At 50.1% G+C, this 21,570-nt stretch overlaps 2 protein-coding genes across 2 annotated transcripts in view; one reads left to right on the top strand and one right to left on the bottom strand.

The window, feature by feature from the left end:
- Window positions 1-6,031, top strand: part of TTLL12 (tubulin tyrosine ligase like 12) — a 25,313-nt gene extending 19,282 nt beyond the window's left edge. Inside the window, exons 12-14 of the mRNA XM_075343358.1 lie at window positions 1,559-1,627; window positions 2,909-3,047; window positions 5,161-6,031. Coding sequence (XP_075199473.1) covers window positions 1,559-1,627; window positions 2,909-3,047; window positions 5,161-5,312 — 360 coding nt within the window. The 3' untranslated portion in view covers window positions 5,313-6,031. The remainder of the gene's footprint in view (window positions 1-1,558; window positions 1,628-2,908; window positions 3,048-5,160) is intronic.
- Window positions 6,032-11,800: 5,769 nt separating this feature from the next.
- Window positions 11,801-20,204, bottom strand: LOC142301140 (translocator protein-like). Its single transcript, XM_075342161.1, has 3 exons — window positions 20,014-20,204; window positions 18,983-19,121; window positions 11,801-12,100 (listed from the first exon to the last, which is right to left on the bottom strand). Exons 1-3 carry the CDS (start codon window positions 20,193-20,195, stop codon window positions 11,930-11,932), a joined length of 492 nt encoding a protein of 163 aa, XP_075198276.1. The 5' UTR covers window positions 20,196-20,204; the 3' UTR covers window positions 11,801-11,929.
- Between the last annotated feature and the right edge of the window lie 1,366 nt (window positions 20,205-21,570).

Raw genomic sequence — 21,570 nt, 5'->3', positions numbered from 1 at the left:
GCACTACCATGCTCGGGTGCTCTGTACTCGTAACTAGTGATGAGCGGGCACTACCATGCTCGGTACTCGTAACTAGTGATGAGCAGGCACTACCATGCTCAGGTGCTCGATACCGTAACTAGTGATCAGCGAGCACTACCATGCTCAGGTGCTCTGTACTCGTAACTAGTGATGAGCGGGCACTACCATGCTCGGGTGCTCGGTACTCGTAACTAGTGATGAGCGGGCACTACCATGCTCAGGTGCTCGTACTCGTAACTAGTGATCAGCGGGCACTACTATGCTCAGGTGCTCGGTACTCGCAAACTAGTGATGAGCGAGCACTACCATGCTCAGGTGCTCTGTACTCGTAACTAGTGATCAGCGGGCACTACTATGCTCAGGTGCTCGGTACTCGCAACTAGTGATGAGCGAGCACTACCATGCTCAGGTGCTCTGTACTCGTAACTAGTGATCAGCGGGCACTACCATGCTCGGGTACTCGGTACTCGCAACTAGTGATGAGCGAGCACTACCATGCTCGGGTGCTCTGAACTCGTAACTAGTGATGGTAATGGTAGTGCCCGCTCATCACTAGTTACGAGTACTGAGCACCCGAGCATGGTAGTGCCCGCTCATCACTAGTTACGAGTACTGAGCACCCAAGGATGGTAGTGCCCGCTCATCACTAGTTACCAGTACTGAGCATCCAAGCATGGTAGTGCCTGCTCATCACTAGTTACAAGAACTGAGCACCCGAGCATGGTAGTGCCCGCTCATCACTAGTTACGAGTACTGAGCACCTGAGCATGGTAGTGCCCGCTCATCACTAGTTACGAGTACTGAGCACCCGAGCATGGTAGTGCCCGCTCATCACTAGTTACGAGTACTGAGCACCCGAGCATGGTAGTGCCCGCTCATCACTAGTTACGAGTACTGAGCACCCGAGCATGGTAGTTCCCGCTCATCACTAGTTACGAGTACAGAGCACCTGAGCATGGTAGTGCCCACTCATCACTAGTTACAAGTACTGAGCACCCGAGCATGGTAGTGCCCGCTCATCACTAGTTACAAGTACTGAGCACCGAGCATGATAGTGCCCGCTCATCACTAGTTACGAGTACAGAGCACCCAAGCATGGTAGTGCCCGCTCATCACTAGTTACAAGTACTGAGCACCCGAGCATGGTAGTGCCCGCTCATCACTAGTTACAAGTACTGAGCACCCGAGCATGGTAGTGCCCGCTCATCACTAGTTACAAGTACTGAGCACCCGAGCATGGTAGTGCCCGCTCATCACTAGTTACGAGTACTGAGCACCCGAGCATGGTAGTGCCCGCTCATCACTAGTTACAAGTACTGAGCACTCCGAGCATGATAGTGCCCGCTCATCACTAGTTACGAGTACAGAGCACCCAAGCATGGTAGTGGCCCGCTCATCACTAGTTACAAGTACTGAGCACCCGAGCATGGTAGTGCCCGCTCATCACTAGTTACAAGTACTGAGCACCCGAGCATGGTAGTGCCCGCTTATCACTTCCCAAATGATATAATCTGCTTCTTCATCATTTGTGTTGTAGATCCATTGTGATGAATTTATCACCATGTTTGAGAAGCAATATCCGAAATATCCCTGGAAGTCTATTGAGGTATGTGATATGTACAAGTGTAGCAGTTTTTTGAAAAAGCAGCCATATTGTTGTTGTGTTGTCTTTTTTTTATAAGCTTAATTTACAGTAGGCCTAATTCAACGCTGTTACCCATTAGCAACCAATCACAGCGCGGCTTTCATTTTTTCTCAGCTGTTACAGAAATAAAACCTTTGCTCTGATTGGTTGCTATAGGCAACAAGGCCCAACTTACATATATCTCTCGCTAGGTAGATAAATATCTCGGGCGGTGATACGTTTCCAATTTTAGGCCGTGTTCTCACAAATTGATGGCCTCCGGTCACCCTGCACCACATCCTTTTTCAGGTGGATCCCGATGATTTCTGACATTTTTAATGCTGTGAAATTAGATTGCGAGATCTATAGAGAATAGAGATTTATGCAACTGGTGATAATTTGTGTATCCTATATACTTATAGTGGAAATCAAGGTCTCCTATGAAGACCAGTCTAAGGTTAGGCATACAGGAGAACCAAAATGGCAGCAGAAGACTTAAAGGGGTATCCCCATCTCAATGATCCTGTCCCAATATGTAGTAGATGTAATAATATAAATGCTCCAATTAGAAATGTAGTATAGTTCTCCTGATTAGCTATGTCTCTTACCTCATGTGCAGGGCATTGCATGTTGGGTATCCATGGTTACGACCAGTTATGCAGTGAGTTAGTTGTTCGTAGAAGTAACCTTGGATAGCTAACCTGCAATGCCCTGCAAATGAAGTAAGAGACATAGCTAATTATGAGAGCTATACTACATTGGAGGTATTTGCTAATATTGTTATTACACCTACTACATATTGGGAGAGGATCTTGGAGATGGGAATACACCTTTTAAGCAGGCTGCCATGATGTCTGTGTCACCGGGGAAGGGAAGTAAGAGGGGGTGTCAGAAAGAACACCCCAATGGCAGTGTGTCATCTATGTCACTGTCAATGATAGTGGTCTTTAAGTGGTTAAACAGCAGCAATCAGAGCTAGCTCCGGTTGCTGCTGTTAATTTGCCTGAGCCTGCGCCATTCTCCCACTCCATGTGATAATAGTACAAAGATTTTTTTTTTGTGTTCTCTTCCCATGTTTTAAAGAGCCCTTTCCTACTGTAACCTTTCATCAGTCACATCCGTGTGTGATCGGGTCTGATCATCGGATTAAATCGGGTTGTGTTGCAGTAATCATGCACGATTGGTAGTTGAGCACGGCGTATCATTATTTTCTCTTATCACATTATATATACAGTTATTTTAATTCTGCCTCTTGTTTCTCAGGCTCAATTATTTAAGACCTTTGGAGAACTATTTCAAGCAGCGACATCCAAGCCGGCCCCTCTCGGGATCTGCGACTACCAGTCATCCCGAGCCATTTACGCTATAGATCTGATGCTGAAGTGGGACACAGACAGTGAAGGTATCACCATGGGCTCCTTAGTCACCCCTGAAACGTTGATTGATTTTTATTTCCTTTTTTTTTTTTTTTTTTTATCACTGTGGTAGAAAGAGAGCATTTTCTTGCAGCCACCACTAGGGGGAGCTCAATGCATAGCAATCTCAATGGCTGCCATTGAATGTATAGTTGAAGCCAGAAGTTTCCCTCCGCTCTCTATAAAGACACATCTGCAGGTTTTTCCCTCCACTCTCTATACAGACTCATCTACAGGTTCGTCCCCTCCGCTCTCTATACAGACACATCTGCAGGTTCGTCCCTCCGCTCTCTATACAGACACATCTGCAGGTTCGTCCCCTCCGCTTTCTATACAGACACATCTGCAGGTTTTCCCCTCCGCTCTCTATAAAGACATATCTGCAGGGTTTTTCCCTCCGCTCTGTATACAGACACATCTGCAGGTTTTTCCCTCCGCTCTCTATACAGACACATCTGCAGGTTTTTTCCCTCCGCTCTCTATACAGACACATCTGCAGGTTTTTCCCTCCGCTCTCTATACAGACACATCTGTAGGTTTTTCTCACTATCTGACATGAAATCAGAATAAACCTTTCCCGTTTTAGGTCAATTAGGAACTAAAATTATTTATATTTGTCAAATGCCGGAATAATGAGAGAGAGAGAATGTTTTGAGGAATTTTTTATTACTTCTGCAAAGTCAAACATTTCTCTCCATTTCATTTAGTATTTTGTGCCATTGCCCTTACACTGTATGATTTGGGGGGAAACATATTGGTTCTCCTTCCACAAGCCTCTCACCATGGAATTTGGGCTTATTCCTCTTGACAGAACTGGTGTAGCTGAGCCATGTTTGTAGGTCATCTTGCTCGCAGTGGCTTTTTCAGCTTTGCCTATAAACTTTCAATAGGATTGAGATCAGGGTTTTTGATGGCCACTCCAAAACATTGACTTTGTTATCCTTTAGCCATTTTGTAACCAGTTTGGCAGTATGCTTCAGGCCATTTCCGCCCAAGCTTTAAGTTCCTGGCTGACGTCTTGAGATGTTCTTCAGTATTGCCACATTATCTTCTTTCCTCATGATGCCAATTATTTTGTGAACTGCCCCAGTTTTTCCTGCAGCAAAACAACTCCACAACATGATGCCGCCACCACCGTGTTTCATGGAGTAATGGCTTCTTCCTGGTAGAGTGGCCTTTTAGCCCATGTCTATACAGCACTCGTTTCACTGTGGATAATGACACCATCTTACCAGCTTCCGCCAGCATCTTCACAAGGTCTTTTGCTTTTGTTCTTGGGTGGATCTGCACATGTCTGACCAAAGCACATTCATCTCTGGTACACAGAAGCCGTCTCCTTCCTGAGCTGTATGATGGCTGGACATTCCCATCTTGTTTGTACTTGCTTATAATTGTTTGTACAGATGAATGAGGCACCTTCAGGTATCTGGAAATTGTACCCAAGGATGAGCCAGACTTGTGCAAGTCCACAATTCTCTTCTGGAGATCTTGGCTGATTTCTTTTGACTTTCTCATGAGGCTACACAAAGAAGCAGTGTATTTCAGGTGTGCATTACAATACATCCACAGGTGTGCCTCTAATTAACTCAGATGTTGCCAATAAACCTATCAGAAGCTTCCAAAGACGTGACCTCATCATATGGGCGGTCCCATATTGTTTAAAGGCACAGTACTCTTAGTGTATGGAAACTTTTGAAAAAATGCCTTAAAACATTAAGCGCCAGCACTAACCTCCACCATCCCGCGAGGTGCCGATTGGTTAACATTGCAGTCGTGTGCATACTGAAAGTCCCTGTGCTTGCCAAACAGTCATGAATTCTGTTTTGTGTATGGAGACCGATGCGTTTCTATAGTAACAGACTACAAACCCTTTTTGTAGTCTGATTCTGGAGTCGTGTTATGCCAGGGTTACTCTTTTCTTCTTGCTAACCTACAGCAGAGTGAATAGAAAGCAATGACTACGCCAGGTTTGTTTGTAGTCTGTAACCATGGATACGCATAGTTCTGCATAGGAGCTGTGTACACCAAACTGAAAATGGCTTTAAAAGCTTGAAATCAATTGGAGCTTAGATTGATCCTAAATCTTTTGTCTTCTTCCAGGTAAACAGGTGATGCAGCCGCAAATTCTAGAAGTCAACTTTAACCCCGATTGTGCCAGGGCCTGCAAGTACCATCCGACTTTTTTCAATGACGTCTTCAGCACGCTGTTCTTAGACGAAACGGACAATTGCCACATGACCGCCATCTTGTAATGACGCCTAGATGATTACATTGGAAATAATCTTCCTGGACTTGATACAACCAGCAATATCCACATAGATAACATCTGCCTATATACCAATACACGGCTCTTTATTAATCTGATATTATTGCTCTTAAAGGGGTTGTCCAGGATCAGATGTTTTTTTTTTTTGCTTTATTTCTAGAAACAGCGCCACCTTTATCTATGGGCCATGTCTGGTATTGCAGGCTCGCCCCATTCTTTTGAATACTGCAATAATTAACACAACCATAGAAAAGTGGCGCCGTTTTTCTGGAGGAAATCTGCACCTTTTTTTTCTACTTGTTAAGGTTCATTTTCTTCAGCTCCATTGCTCTAGGCTTTAACAGAAAGGGGGGACCCTGTTAAAATAATATATCCCCTTCTCATTTGGACCCAAAATTCATCCATAGGGCATTTAATGTGAGGTCTATGTTTCCCTATGTCAGGTATAATGACCTTTCTACAGTCCTAGCTCTGCCCTTTGATACGTCGCAGATTTTCAGCTCTTATTTAGGACTGGGACAACTTTATTAACCTTAAAATCCCCGAGACTTCTTGGTTGCATATCCCTGGGTTCAGAACGGGGAGCCCCGGTGGTGTAAGCAATGTTAGGGGATCATCCTCTGCACCAATATCCGCTTTTCAGATCTACACAGGCTTGTCACTTTTGTTATATTCCAGAAAAATAAAGGTTACATGTTTATTTGACTCATTGGTGTTTTTTTGTTTTTTTTTTTTACAATGGATCTACTCTAGTTGAAAAAAAACACATAGAACTACGGTATATAAAAAAAAAAAATCACACCGTAGGAGCCAATTCAGATGATGCAGGCACACACAGAATGTGGCAAACCCTCCTAATACAGTGGAACCTCGCTTAACGAGCAAAGCTTGCTGTAAATGTGTAACTCAGTGTACGAGCAAATCCTCACCGCACACACTTCCGGTTCTCTCCGCACACACTTCCGGTTCCATACATCCACTGCACTCTGACCCGCTCTTGCAGTCCACACAAACACACACAAGCACGCACACACACATATTATGCGTCCCTTACCTTCCGTTCCATCACTGCCTCATGGTTGTTGTAGTTCGCTGCTACAGTATGTGTATCGGGTAACCATCGCAACGAGGGAGGAACTTCCGCTGTCAGCCGCTTCTCAAAGGCAGCGCGCTGGCCAATCGGAGGCAAGCGGCTCCTGCCTTTGACGTCAGCGCGCTGGCAGCGGAAGTTCCTCCCTCGTCGTGATGCTTACCCGATACACCTCCTGTACCGGCGAACTACAAGTTCCAGGAGGCTGGCGATGGAAGGTAAGGTGTGTGTGTGTGTGTGTGTGTATGTGTGTGTGTGATGGCACAATAGGTGACCAGGACGGGACATTTAACAAGTTATGGAAGGAATTGTCTGCATTGCAGTGATTTCCTATGGGAAATCTTGCTTTGCTGAACGAGTAACTTGGTTAATAAGCACAGTCCCAGAACGGATTGTTCTCGTTAGGCTGGACTCACACGAGCGTATGGCATCAGATGCAATATGCTAATGACCCCCGGCTCAGACTTTGATGCGAGCGTGAGTCGAGTGTCATGCGACTGTGATCTGATCTTGCAGTCGGGTCACAGCTGTGAAGCAGAGTGCCGGTGCTGCGGAGGAGAGGGAGGGGTTAATCCCCCCCCATCTCCTCCGTTTTGAGCCTGTGCGTATATCGCACTGCACTGGGATAACATCAGAGTGCAGTCCGATGTATGTCTCGCACCCATTCACTTGAATGGGTGCGAGAGATACGGCTCTCGGAGAAAATCGCAGCATGCTGCTACTTGTATCTCATCCAGAATCTGTATACTAGAAAAGCTGACCAACTGCTGTCCCTCATTCACTAACATTGGTCAGAGTGCAATGCGAAAATTTCTTGCATTGCACTCGTCCGATTTCAACACTTGTGTGAGCGTACCCTTAACCAAGGTTCCACTGTAAAGATGGCCGTAGCCCAGGTGCACGATGCTGATGATACAGCCGCTCAAACCTCCACACTAGAGGGGCGGCTGCTTAGCATAGGACATGCACATTCATAAGGCTTGCACTGGGAGCCCATCATATAATGAGTGAGATGCACAGTGTCTGAACGGTAACCTATAAATGATGCAAGAAACCTAGGTCAGGCGGGCCCATCAGCACTATATATACCATATTTTTTGGACTAGAAGACGCACTTTTTTTCCCTCCAAATGTTGGGGGAAAGTGTGGGGGGGTGCGTCTTATAGTCTGAATGTAGGGCTGCGGGGAATGAGGGTCATCGGTGGCACGAGCAGGCTGTAGCAGCCTGCCGTGACCACGTGGACCCGCTCATTTAATATGCACGCCCATCCTCCTGCCCATCATCCCTCAGCGCTGAAGCTGGCGCTGACAGGTGGGCGGGGAATGCGCGCATATTAAACAGCCGGCTCGCATGATCACCACTGGCAACTACAGCCTGGAGTGATCGTGTGCGGCTGTATTCACTGCTCCCCGTGCATCATCATCAGCGCGGGGTGCAGTGAATCAGTATAACTCACCGGCCACGATCCCTGCAGCAACGCGATGTGCTCCTGTCTGTGCCAGCGGCGGCTGTGTGGAGACTAGCGGTGTGCACAGCGATGACGTCATCGCTGTGCACACGTGTCCACACGCAGCCGCCGCCGCCGGCACAGACAGGAGCACATCGCGATGCTGCAGGGCTCCACACTCGAGCGTTGCTGCTGACACAGATGGAGGAGCAGCGATGCTGCAGGGAGTGAGGTAAGGTGAGTATGAACGTTTATTTTTATTTTTTATGTGCCACAGGATGCGGGCCGTATACCAGAATGGGGGTATATAGCAGGATGGAGGTGTATAGCAGAATGAGGGCATATAGCAGGTTGGGGGGTATATTATGAGCAGGATGGGGGTATATGAGCAGGATGGGGGTATATGAGCAGGATGGGGCCATATAGCAGGATGGGGCCATATAGCAGGATGGGGCCATATAGCAGGATGGGGCCATACGGGGGGTATATAGCAGGATGCGGCCATATGCCAGGATAACATTATATACCAGGATGAGGGACATATACTGTATATACAAGGCAGGAGGATCATTACCAGGCTGGGGTACCTTAGTAGAGAATTTGGGGACATTACCCCCATAAGTGGACCCGTAGAAGTCTGACTTACAGACGAAACGGCCGTCGTCCTTTGGAGGGACTCGCATCCAAGCCACCTCCCGCATTTTTACCTGCACTTATGGAGAAAATCGTCTAAATAAAAGAATTTGTTTGGCATAGCAGCTGTTTGCGGTCGATTTTTCGTCTCCCTGCTGTTGGATCTCCTAGCTGCTTTCTACCGACCAGCACGCTGCGCCTGAAACCAGCGCTATACGATAATCATCAGCACGTGGGCCACTGAACCTAAAGGTAACTTGAGGGCAGGCAGTGCAGGACTTGTTCTCTTTTGGCTGCATTACCCACATAAGTGTCAGCAGCAGATCCTCGCCCCATAACAGTGTGCCATGACCACATTTTTTGCTTAAATTTTATTTTCCTCCTCTAAAACCAGGGTGCGACTTATGGTCCGGTGCGTCTTATAGTCCGAAAAATACGGTAAGTGCATCTCACACGGATACGCGAGATGCACAGTGTCTGAATTGTGGCCTGTAAATGACGCACAACACCAGGTCAGGCGGGTCAGTTAGCACTATATGAGTGCATGTCACATGATGGACTCACCATTTATCCACCTGAAATCAGAAGGTCCACACACATCCTGCAAAAAGATAAAATGTGCCATACCTCAAATAGTGAAATATTGATATTTTGGCCCAAACTATGTAAGCTCGCAATCCACGTCACGGATTCTCACACTTGCGAATCCCTACACTCAATTATTTGAAATATCCACATAGAACTGTATAAAAAAAAAAAAAATCACAGACCATAGGAGCCAATTCAGATGATGTACGCACATACAGAATGTGGTAAACCCTCCTAATAAAGATGGCCGCAGCCCAGGTGCACGATGCTGATGATACAGCCACTCAAACCGCCACACTATTTATTAGGAGGGTTTGCCATATTCTGTGGGTGCATACATCATCTGAATTGGCTCCTATGGTCTGTGATTTCCTCTAGTCGCCCTCATCTGTCAAGTTATTTCTGTATAGAGTAAGCTGAGTGGCAGCCAACATGACACTGTAATGACAGGAATATGGTCATCCAGTTTTCAAAGAAACATCTGCATAGTTTTTGCTTCCTGTGCTTACAGCAGCCTCTGCACTGATTTACAAGCCCTCACAACCAGAGTATAAGTGTGAACACATTCGTATCAGGCCGATTGACATTCTGAGGTGTGAGGGCCTACAAACTCATCTGTCGTGGAAATTGTTGGAATGTAATCACCTGACATTTCTTTGGAGGTGTCTGATGGGCTGACTATACCGTTTAGCTGGGCCGAACATTTTTTTCCTCGAGGAGGGATATAGGAGCGATAATTGAAGGCTTTTTTGGCCTATAGGCATGGTCATAGCCAGGTTTTGGCCAGTTTCACACATCAGAGATGAACACGGACCCATGAAAGAGGCTTCAGGCTGTAATCTACAGAGGTGTTGTGGGTATACTGAGAGAAGCCAGACTTCTATGCTTGCCATAGATCAATGTGGGCTCAATCCGCCAGTCTAATCAGGACTGGTTGGTGGCTTTCTGAGGTCCAAAAGACTCTTTTGGTATCGACTTCTTCCAAGGACAGCTATGTCACCAGAGGGACCAGGGGCGGCCAGCTCGGAGAGGCGAGGACCGGGGGGGGGGGGGGCAGCCAGCCCTGAGAGACTGGGACTGGGATGGGGGGGCAGGTGGCCAGGCAGCCCTGAGAGACTGGGACTGAGGAGGGGGGGGGGGGAGGGGAAATCGGCCAGCCCTGAGAGACTGGCACCGAGGGGGGGCTGCCAGCCTTGAGAGACTGGCACCGAGGGGGGGGCGGCCAGCCTTGAGAGACTGGCACCGAGGGGGGGGGCGGCCAGCCTTGAGAGACTGGCACCGAGGGGGGGGCGGCCAGCCTTGAGAGACTGGCACCGAGGGGGGGTGGCCAGCCTTGAGAGACTGACACCGAGGGGGGCGGCCAGCCTTGAGAGACTGACACCGAGGGGGGCGGCCAGCCTTGAGAGACTGGCACCGAGGGGAGGCGGCCAGCCCTGAGAGACTGGCACCGAGGGGGGGCGGCCAGCCCTGAGAGACTGGCACCGAGGGGGGCGGCCAGCCTTGAGAGACTGGCACCGAGGGGGGGCGGCCAGCCTTGAGAGACTGGGACTGAGGAGGGGGGGGGGGGAAATCGGCCAGCCCTGAGAGACTGGCACCGAGGGGGGGGCTGCCAGCCTTGAGAGACTGGCACCGAGGGGGGGGCGGCCAGCCTTGAGAGACTGGCACCGAGGGGGGGGGCGGCCAGCCTTGAGAGACTGGCACCGAGGGGGGGCGGCCAGCCTTGAGAGACTGGCACCGAGGGGGGGCGGCCAGCCTTGAGAGACTGACACCGAGGGGGGGCGGCCAGCCTTGAGAGACTGACACTGAGGGGGGCGGCCAGCCTTGAGAGACTGGCACTGAGGGGAGGCGGCCAGCCCTGAGAGACTGGCACCGAGGGGGGCGGCCAGCCTTGAGAGACTGGCACCGAGGGGAGGCGGCCAGCCCTGAGAGACTGGGACCGAGGGGGGGCGGCCAGCCCTGAGAGACTGGCACCGAGGGGGGGCGGCCAGCCCTGAGAGACTGGCACCGAGGGGGGGCGGCCAGCCCTGAGAGACTGGCACCGAGGGGGGGCGGCCAGCCCTGAGAGACTGGCACCGAGGGGGGGCGGCCAGCCTTGAGAGACTGGCACCGAGGGGAGGCGGCCAGCCCTGAGAGACTGGCACCGAGGGGAGGCGGCCAGCCCTGAGAGACTGGCACCGAGGGGAGGCGGCCAGCCTTGAGAGACTGGCACCGAGGGGAGGCGGCCAGCCCTGAGAGACTGGGACCGAGGGGAGGCGGCCAGCCCTGAGAGACTGGCACCGAGGGGGGGCGGCCAGCCCTGAGAGACTGGCACCGAGGGGGGCGGCCAGCCTTGAGAGACTGGCACCGAGGGGAGGCGGCCAGCCCTGAGAGACTGGGACCGAGGGGGGGCGGCCAGCCCTGAGAGACTGGGACCGAGGGGGGGCGGCCAGCCCTGAGAGACTGGGACCGAGGGGGGGTGGCCAGCCCTGAGAGACCGGGACCGAGGAGGAAGGGGGGCTGCCCTGAAAGACCAGGACCGGGGGCGGCCAAAGCTCCACTGTACCTCCAATATGGCAGACAAGGCTAATAACCTCCTGCTGGGAAACTGCGAAGACTATGAAATGGCCGTGCATTTTAAGGAAAATATCTTCTATATAATCTAAAAGCATTGAACTTTTATTTTTCACTTTACTTTATTAATGTAACTCAATTAGTGCAAAAATTAAATAAAAAAGTGTATTCAGTACAAGATTGGGGTACAATTAATGTAAGTGGTTGTACAGGTCGGAGCCCTGACACCCCTGAACCCCTTTAATACAGTGTAAGATTGTCTTGTCGGAAAAATGGTGGAACTCCGAACATTTCTTATTTTTCCTTGCCTATGTTGTCCCTCCAAAACCGATAGCTCCAGGCTGTTGCCAGTGTCAGCCAAACCACGGTGGGGGCCATCAGGTAGGCGGCTGTCCGATTAATGGGGAACCAGGTGACCACCGTAGTGGCTGTGGATCCGGTCATCAGAATGGTTTGAAAAAATCCCTGTAATAAAAATTATTGATATATATTGTGAGACTGTGACCGGGGTTATCTATGACGGCCGGTATGTCTCGCCCAGGTTGTGCTCACTCCATGATAGAAAGTAAATCCACTATAGGGTTAATGCTGTTTCCCTACAGACTGAAGGAAGGGTTAAATAGAATCAGGAACAAGGGCAGGTGTGCCGGGTGTGAGGGAGTGAACAGAACTCCCTGAGTTTTCTGCTGGAGAGGCACATGTATTGTGTTATGGACTTTTGTTTGAAGATTAAAACCGAGTGCTGTGAACCTATATGCCTGGATCCCGTGTCTTCTGCTGCGCAGCCGACCGTGCTACCTCACATATGGTGGAGAATGCGGGCATCACAGCCGGTGAGGTGTAGCATCCATCCCTGGTGACCCAGCTGCGCATGTCCTGGATTCAAGCGGCTATACTACAGCCCAAACCCGGCGACGCCATGGAGGACATACTAAAGCATTTGGCTCAGGCTAATGCACAGCAACAACAGGCTAATGCACAGCAACAACAGGCTAATGCACAGCAACAACAGACCAATGCACACCTGCTCCAATCCTTGCAAGTGCAGGAAAAAAAATTCCAAGAACAGATGGATCAGGCCAATGCACGTCAGCAGCAAGCCTTGCAATTGCAGGAAAAAAGGCACCAAGAACAGATGGTTCTCCTGGCCAAGTCGATCCGTGCCGGACCGGCAGCAACAACCCCGGGACCGGGTGATGACGGCAGCGTCCGGAAAGCGGTGAGACAAGCGTTGCAAAAGATGACCCCGGGGGACGATGTGGAAGCGTTCCTGGCGGTGTTTGAGCGGGTGGCCGAGCGGGAAAAGCTGCCGACCCCCCAGTGGGCTGAGGTATTGTCGCCCTATCTGACGGGGGAACCCCAAAAAGCGTACCTGGACCTCTGTACCGAGGACGCCATTGACTATGTGACCCTAAAAGCCGAAATACTGGCACGGTTGGGGGTGAATACCTATGTACGGGCTCAGCGGGTAAATCAGTGGTTCTATGAGGAAGCCAAACCCGTACGCTCCCAGGCCTATGACTTGTTGCATCTTGTAAAAAAATGGTTGCAGCCTGACACTCTGAGCCCGGCGCAGATGGTGGAAAGGGTAGTAGTGGATCGTTTTGTGCGCACTTTACCCGTCACCGTTCAACGGTGGGTAGGACAGGGTGACCCAAGTACCCTGGACCAGTTAGTGTCCCTGGTAGAGCGGCATGTGGCTACGCAGGACTTGATACGGGACACTGAGACTTTGCGTACCGCCCGTCGGTCCGGCCCCTCCAAGCCTAGGGCCAAGGACCCACCGCCGACAACGGTGCAGGAGTCCCCTACCGTCCCGCCTGAGGCCGTGGCCGCCAATCCTGAGGTCCGGAAGGTTCTGTACCCTAAACGACAACCCGTCAAGGGTGTTTCCGTCCCCATTAGATGTTGGCGGTGCCAGCGGGTGGGACATATGGAAGCCCAGTGTCCACTCACCACGGAGCCCATGGATTGTGGGGTTACCCGGCGGGGTTCAATGTATGCTCAGGTGGTGTGTACCGCTGACCTGGTCTCCCCAGAGACGGAGCCCCACTTGTGCCAAATACAGGTGAATGGATGTCCGGTTACAGGATTGTTGGATTCCGGAAGCTTAGTGACCCTTGTGCGATCCACCTTGAGGGCTAAAGTAAAGGCCACAGGACGTACCGTGGGGGTGGTTTGCATACATGGGGACCGCCGAGACTATCCCACGGGGATTGTCACCATCACAGCACCTTGCGGTCAGGTGCAACATGAGGTGGGACTTCTTAACACTCTTCCTTATGACGTGATCCTAGGAAGGGATCTGCCCTATTTTTGGACTTTATGGAAGTGACCCCCTAAGTCTCCTCAGATATTGGTCAGTCCGGGACCTGAGCCCTACAATCCTGAATCCGGGACACCTGCCGTAGGGGTCCCCATGATAGGGACAGAATGTGAACCCGATAGGTCGCCCCTAGAGGTATTGGCAGGAGAGGCTGAGACGGTCGAATCCATCCCGGAGTTGGAGGCGTCCCCGGATACGTTTGGGACTGCCCAACTCCAGGACCCTACATTAATACATGCCCGGAGTCGGGTGACAGTAATTGACGGGGTGGCACAGCTGCCCGGTGCCCAGGTAAGGTACCCCCATTTCGCTCTTAAGCAGGATTTACTCTACCGGGTAGATGAAATACGGGGCGTGGTAGTGGAGCAGTTGGTGGTGCCCCAGCCGCATCGTCGGCGGGTCCTCGACTTGGCTCATAAACACCTGATGAGTGGCCACCTGGGGGTCAAGAAAACGCAGGAGCGAATATTGCAAAGGTTCTATTGGCCCGGAGTCTTTGGGGAGGTAAAACGGTTCTGCGAAACCTGCCCGGAGTGTCAGCTTACCGCACCCCTGACCCATTTTCGCAGTCCGTTGGTACCGTTACCCATTACAGAAGTCCCTTTTGAACGGATAGGGATGGATCTGGTGGGGCCCCTCGTAAAGTCCGCTCGAGGGCACCAACACATCCTAGTGATCGTTGACTATGCCACCCGGTATCCCGAGGCGATACCTCTCAGACATACTGCAGCAAAGCTTATAGCTCGGGAGTTGTTTGCTGTGTTCTGCCGGGTGGGGTTGCCCAAGGAGATCCTTACGGATCAGGGGACCCCATTCATGTCTAAAGTGACCAAAGAGCTATGCCGGCTACTCCAGATCAAGCAGTTGCGTACGTCTGTGTACCATCCTCAAACGGACGGTTTAGTGGAGCGTTTCAATAAAACCCTGAAAACCATGCTAAAAAGGGTGATTTCAAAAGACGGGAAAGACTGGGATATGATGCTTCCCTATTTGATGTTTGCCATACGAGAGGTAAAATAGCAATCCAATTATAATTAGGGTACAGATTCAGCATAAAAATTACCTTTATTCCTAAACTTGTAGGAGCAAATATCTCACTCCAAAGGCACAAGTTAGGTACTGAAAGCCATCACTGTAAGAGGTGATAACACCCTGGTCATGTGGGCTAGTCCAAATAGGCAAGCGCATACAGTGAGGCCACTAGAATAACAAACACATGAAAAAAACTAAACATACATAAAGGAAAGAAGTATTGCTTGTAGGCAAAGGACAGTGGTCCAATTGACAAAAAAAACGCAATATACAAAATAATACCTAAAAAAGCAATAACGTTACAATGCACTCCATTCGCTGACAATGGTCAGTCATATAAACAGACGAAATGCAAACAATTTCTAGGTATTAAGAAAGGAATGGTCTCACCCAATCCCTTTTGATGGAGGGACACGGAGTCTCTAGATCCTGAGTAGTGGATATGTCCGCCATATACTGGCCCTACTACCTACCGGATACAAAATAACAAAAGACTGCTGCCCCAGACTTCCGTCCTGACAAGGACGGACCACAACTAGGTCTCAAGCTGGACCCCTATGCTGACCCTGATGACATCCCGGCGTCCCGACGCGTTTCGTCACTAAGACTCCTCAGGGGACATGATCGTCTTCAGTCAGGTCCTTACTGCCAGCCCTCACCAAACCATAGTGTCAAAGGTTCTGGCGTGGTCAAAAATGGGGTCATTTAAACCTGTGAGTGATGTCATTGCTCTAATCAGAAGCCACATTCCACCTGATGTTTAATTAATCAAAATCAAGTGGATATACTCATATGGGTTTGGATTAATCAGTGTAAAACACACCCCTACCTGGGTGTATAGCTGCAACAGGTGTAGACTCAGGGGTCATACGAGAGGTGCCACAGGCATCCACGGGGTTTTCGCCTTTTGAGTTGTTATACGGGCGACATCCCCGGGGATTGTTGGACCTGGCAAAGGAAACATGGGAGCAAGAGCCCACCCCCCATAAAAGTGTGATTGAACACATTTTGGGTATGCAGAACCGCATAAGCGCGGTCATGCCAATTGTGAAGGAGCATTTACAGGAGGCTCAGGCCGCGCAAAGCGGCCGCTACAATAGACAAGCCACCGTGCGGACCTTTAAACCCGGGGATCGGGTGTTGGTATTAATCCCCACGGCGGAGAGTAAATTCCTGGCTCAGTGGCAAGGCCCCTACGAGATAAAGGAAAGAGTCGGGGTGGTTAACTATAAAGTATTGCAGCCCGGTAGGCGGAAACCTGAACAAATATACCATGTCAACCTATTAAAACCCTGGCAGGAACGGGAAAGCCTGATGGCTGTTTTTTCCCCATCTCCCTCCTCTTCGGGTCCTTCACCTCCGGCTCCAGCGACCTCCGGAGAGGACGAACCGGAAGTAAGGATTGGAGAAGCCCTCACCAAGACTCAGAGGCGAGAGGCCAGACGGTTGGTTCAGCAGAACCCCGATGTCTTCTCCGAGCTGCCCGGTAGGACCAGTCTGATACGACATGATATTGTCACCGAGCCCCACCTGAAGGTACGCCTGAAGTCATACCGGGTACCGGAGGCTCGACGACAAGCCATATCGGAGGAAGTAAAGACAATGTTACGCCTGGGGGTCATCGAAAAATCCCGGAGTGAATGGGCTAGTCCGATCGTCCTAATACCAAAACCCGATGGCTCCTTAAGGTTCTGCAATGACTTTAGGAGATTGAACGAAATATCCAAGTTCGATCTCTACCCCATGCCCAGAGTGGATGAGCTGATTGATAGGCTGGGACAGGCGCGGTATTTTACCACGCTCGACCTGACCAAGGGGTACTGGCAGGTGCCACTGACGGAGTCCGCCAAGGAGAAAACCGCTTTTGTTACGCCGGAGGGTCTCTTCCACTATGTTGTCTTGCCTTTTGGGTTACATGGCGCTCCAGCCACGTTCCAGAGGTTGATGGACTTAGTGCTGGAACCCCACCAGGCGTATGCATCAGCGTACCTTGATGACATCATCATTTACAGCTCCGATTGGCAGACCCACTTGGAACAGGTACAAGCGGTGGTGGACGCGCTTCGAACAGCCGGACTGACAGCCAATCCCAAGAAATGTGCATTGGGACTCACGGAAGCCCGCTACTTGGGCTACGTGATAGGCCAAGGAGTGATTAAGCCCCAAATTAACAAGGTTGAGGCGATCCAGAAGTGGCCTAGACCCCTGACCACGAAGCAGGTTAGGGCCTTCCTGGGTATCGTGGGGTACTACAGGAGGTTTGTAAAGGATTTTGCGGGACTATCAGCCCCCTTGACGGACCTTCTCAAAGGCAAGAAGTCCGTCATGGTGCGCTGGACTCCGCAGGCCGAGGACTCCTTCCGGGCCCTGAAGGAGGTCCTGTGCGGACAGCCCGTTCTGGTCAACCCTGATTTCCGGAAGGAGTTCATTGTACAGACTGACGCCTCGGAGGTCGGCCTGGGGGCAGTACTGTCTCAGGTGGTTCAGGGGGAGGAACACCCCGTCACCTTCTTGAGTAGGAAGCTCACCCCTCCCGAGCGGAATTATAGCGTAGTGGAGAAGGAGTGCCTGGCGATCAAGTGGGCCTTGGAGTCCCTACGCTATTACCTGCTGGGACGGCAGTTTCGCTTGGTGACGGATCACTCTCCACTGGTCTGGATGAGGTCCGCCAAGGAACGGAATGCCCGGGTTACCCGGTGGTTCCTTTCTCTGCAGAACTTCCGGTTTACGGTTGAACACCGGGCCGGTAGGTTGCAGGGCAACGCCGATGCCTTGTCCCGCGGCCCGTGTTTGATGGCGGGAGTTCAACCCCGCACGCTTGAACTGAGGGGGGGGGTATGTGAGACTGTGACCGGGGTTATCTATGACGGCCGGTATGTCTCGCCCAGGTTGTGCTCACTCCATGATAGAAAGTAAATCCACTATAGGGTTAATGCTGTTTCCCTACAGGCTGAAGGAAGGGTTAAATAGAATCAGGAACAAGGGCAGGTGTGCCGGGTGTGAGGGAGTGAACAGAACTCCCTGAGTTTTCTGCTGGAGAGGCACATGTATTGTGTTATGGACTTTTGTTTGAAGATTAAAACCGAGTGCTGTGAACCTATATGCCTGGATCCCGTGTCTTCTGCTGCGCAGCCGACCGTGCTACCTCACAATATATAAAAATTAGTTTTACAGTAAATAAGCACCACACGCAGCACGTACTATTGAAAGGGACCCCAACATTGCATATATTTGAGGTTTGCCCCTAGCTGTGTGTCCTGACTCCTTCCTATCATACCTGTGGGTCCTGATACCTTTCTAACTGAGCCAGGAAGAACTTTTTCAGCAAGACCCGCCGTATACCGGGAACACCCCACAAGACCCGCCATATACCGGGAACACCCCACAAGACCCGCCGTATACCGGGAACACCCCACAAGACCCGCCATATACCGGGAACACCCCACAAGACCCGCCATATACCGGGAACACCCCACAAGACCCGCCGTATACCGGGAACACCCCACAAGACCCGCCGTATACCGGGAACACCCCACAAGATCTGCCATATACAGGAACACCCCATATATCAGAGACCCCCACAAGACCCTAGTTTTGGAGAGGCTGCGAGTCGTTCAACCATCACAATTCTTACTTTTGTCTATTTTTCAGCCTCCAACATCTCCATGCCTTGGGATAATCTGTTATGCTCTTTACGGTCAGTGGTTGTAATGTTCTACTCTTTCTCTCACGGTTTCTCCGGCTTATGCTCCTCATTCTATTTCATCCATATACCTTGTGAAAATCTGCAGCTTCATCCCCCTCCTCCCCGTCTTCCATTTACTGTAGACTGATCTTTTAGTGATTGACCATTCATGTACATTCTGCTATGTGATCATTTCCACAGAGGAAAGTGCGTTGTGTAATTCCTGCTCTTAATCTTTCGGTGCCAGTCATCGGCCGCCATCTATAAGGGACCAGAAGCAGCGGTGCTCGAAATTTCACATTACCAGTTTGATTTTGTGGGCGCCAAAAAAAACCTGACTCCACGACCAGTTCAGAGCCAGGTGAGTGGCGTAAACCCCGAGAGGCAGCGCAGCGTCTTCAGTGAATCCTCCCAACTCTTTCCAAATCAAATAAGATCCATATCTGAAAGAGAAAAGAATCAAAATAAGAAAAATGGTAAAAAATAAAGTTATGAAAAGTCTTCATTCTTATGGGAACATTCTAAGAAGGAATGACGCTGTCTGATGTCTATCGCAGGTCTTAAAAGGGATTGCCACTCCTTCTTACTTGCTTTAATCACAGGATCCACCATTCACAATAGGTGATGTCACAGCTCACCTCCTCCCCCTCCTGTACAATGACTGATAACACCTCTATATACACTAGATAACTCAGGATCCACCATTCACAATAGCTGGTATCACAGCTCACCACCTCCTGTACAATGACTGATAACACCTCTATACACAGTAGATAACACAGGATTCACAATTTACAATAAGTGATATCACAGCTCACCTTCTCCCCTGAACAAAAAGTGATAACAGCTTTATATATAGTACAACAGATAACTCAAGATCGACCATTCACAATAGGTGATGTCACAGCTCACCTTCTCCTCCTGTATAATGACTGATAAAACCTCTGTATACAGTGGGATAACACATGATCCACCATTCAAAATAGGTGATGTCACAGCTCACCTCCTCCCCTCCTGTACAATGACTCATAACACCTCTATATACAGTAAATAACACAATCCACTATTTACAATAAATGATATCACAGCTCACCTCCTCATGTAGAAAAAATGATAACAGCTTTATATACCGTACAATAGATAATACAAGATCAACTATTCACAATAGGCGATGTCACAGCACACCTCCTCCCCTCCTATAGTCTTTATTCCTGATTTCATGCTTTGTCCCCCAGTCCCTGCACTGGAACTAATATATCAGTTTTGCCTGGAATATTCATTTAAGTCTTTCTTCATACACCGCAAAATCCCAAACCCGTGTCTCATCATACTCACCCCATTGATGTATACAAAGCCGTCCATACTGGGGGAAACACCCAGTTTGGGGGGCACCAGCTTGGTTTCCGCAGTGTTGAGTACCAGGTTTTGATTTGCTCTTGGGTTCCAATCTGTACTATGCCGCTCCCTACTGTGGGGAAAATGGTAAAGCCAAGAGCTGGAAGCCAGGAGGGCGGCATAGTGGGTAAGAGTCCTAAAGAAAACAGCAATTCAAAAAGTAAAATGGATAAACTTTATTGGATATAAGACAGAAAGTAACATCGTGGAAACCATCAGCATGTCTCCCATTGCCCCCCCATCTACTAATAATGTCTCCCATTGCCCCCCCATCTACTAATAATGTCTCCCATTGCCCCCCCATCTACTAATAATGTCTCCCATTGTGCCCCCCATCTACTAATAATGTCTCCCATTGTGCCCCCCCATCTACTAATAATGTCTCCCATTGTGCCCCCCCATTTACTAATAATGTCTCCCATTGTGCCCCCCCATCTACTAATAATGTCTCCCCTTGTGCCCCCCCATCTACTAATAATGTCTCCCATTGCCCCCCCCATCTACTAATAACGTCTCCCCTTGTGGCCCCCATCTACTAATAATGTTTCCCCTTGTGGCCCCCATTTACTAATAACGTCTCCCCTTGTGGCCCCCATTTACTAATAACGTCTCCCCTTGTGGCCCCCCATCTACTAATAACGTCTCCCCTTGTGGCCCCCATCTACTAATAATGTCTCCCCTTGTGGCCCCCATCTACTAATAACGTCTCCCCTTGTGGCCCCATCTACTAATAATGTCTCCCCTTGTGGCCCCCATCTACTAATAATGTCTCCCCTTGTGGCCCCCATCTGCTAATAATGTCTCCCCTTGTGGCCCCCATCTACTAATAACGTCTCCCATTGTGGCCCCCATCTGCTAATAATGTCTCCCCTTGTGGCCCCCATCTGCTAATAATGTCTCCCCTTGTGGCCCCCCATCTACTAATAATGTCTCCCATTGTGGCCCCCATCTACTAATAATGTCTCACATTGTGGCCCCCATCTACTAATAACGTCTCCCCTTGTGGCCCCCATCTACTAATAATGTCTCCCCTTGTGGCCCCCATCTGCTAATAATGTCTCCCCTTGTGGCCCCCATCTACTAATAATGTCTCCCCCTTGTGGCCCTCATCTACTAATAATGTCTCCCCTTGTGGCCCCCATCTACTAATAATGTCTCCCCTTGTGGCCCTCATCTACTAATAACGTCTCCCCTTGTGGCCCCCATCTGCTAATAATGTCTCCCCTTGTGGCCCCCATCTGCTAATAACGTCTCCCCTTGTGGCCACCATCTACTAATAACGTCTCCCCTTGTGGCCCCCATCTACTAATAACGTCTCCCCTTGTGGCCCCCATCTACTAATAACGTCTCCCCTTGTGGCCCCCATCTACTAATAACGTCTCCCCTTGTGGCCCCCATCTACTAATAATGTCTCCCATTGCCACCCCATCTACTAATAACGTCTCCCCTTGTGGCCCCCATCTACTAATAATGTTTCCCCTTGTGGCCCCCATTTAC

This window comes from Anomaloglossus baeobatrachus, chromosome 4, assembly GCF_048569485.1.
Source record: "Anomaloglossus baeobatrachus isolate aAnoBae1 chromosome 4, aAnoBae1.hap1, whole genome shotgun sequence".
NCBI classification, from domain to species: Eukaryota; Metazoa; Chordata; class Amphibia; order Anura; family Aromobatidae; genus Anomaloglossus; species Anomaloglossus baeobatrachus.
The sequence above is the reverse complement of the archived record's forward strand: the minus strand, read 5'-3'. Positions and strand labels throughout refer to the sequence as shown.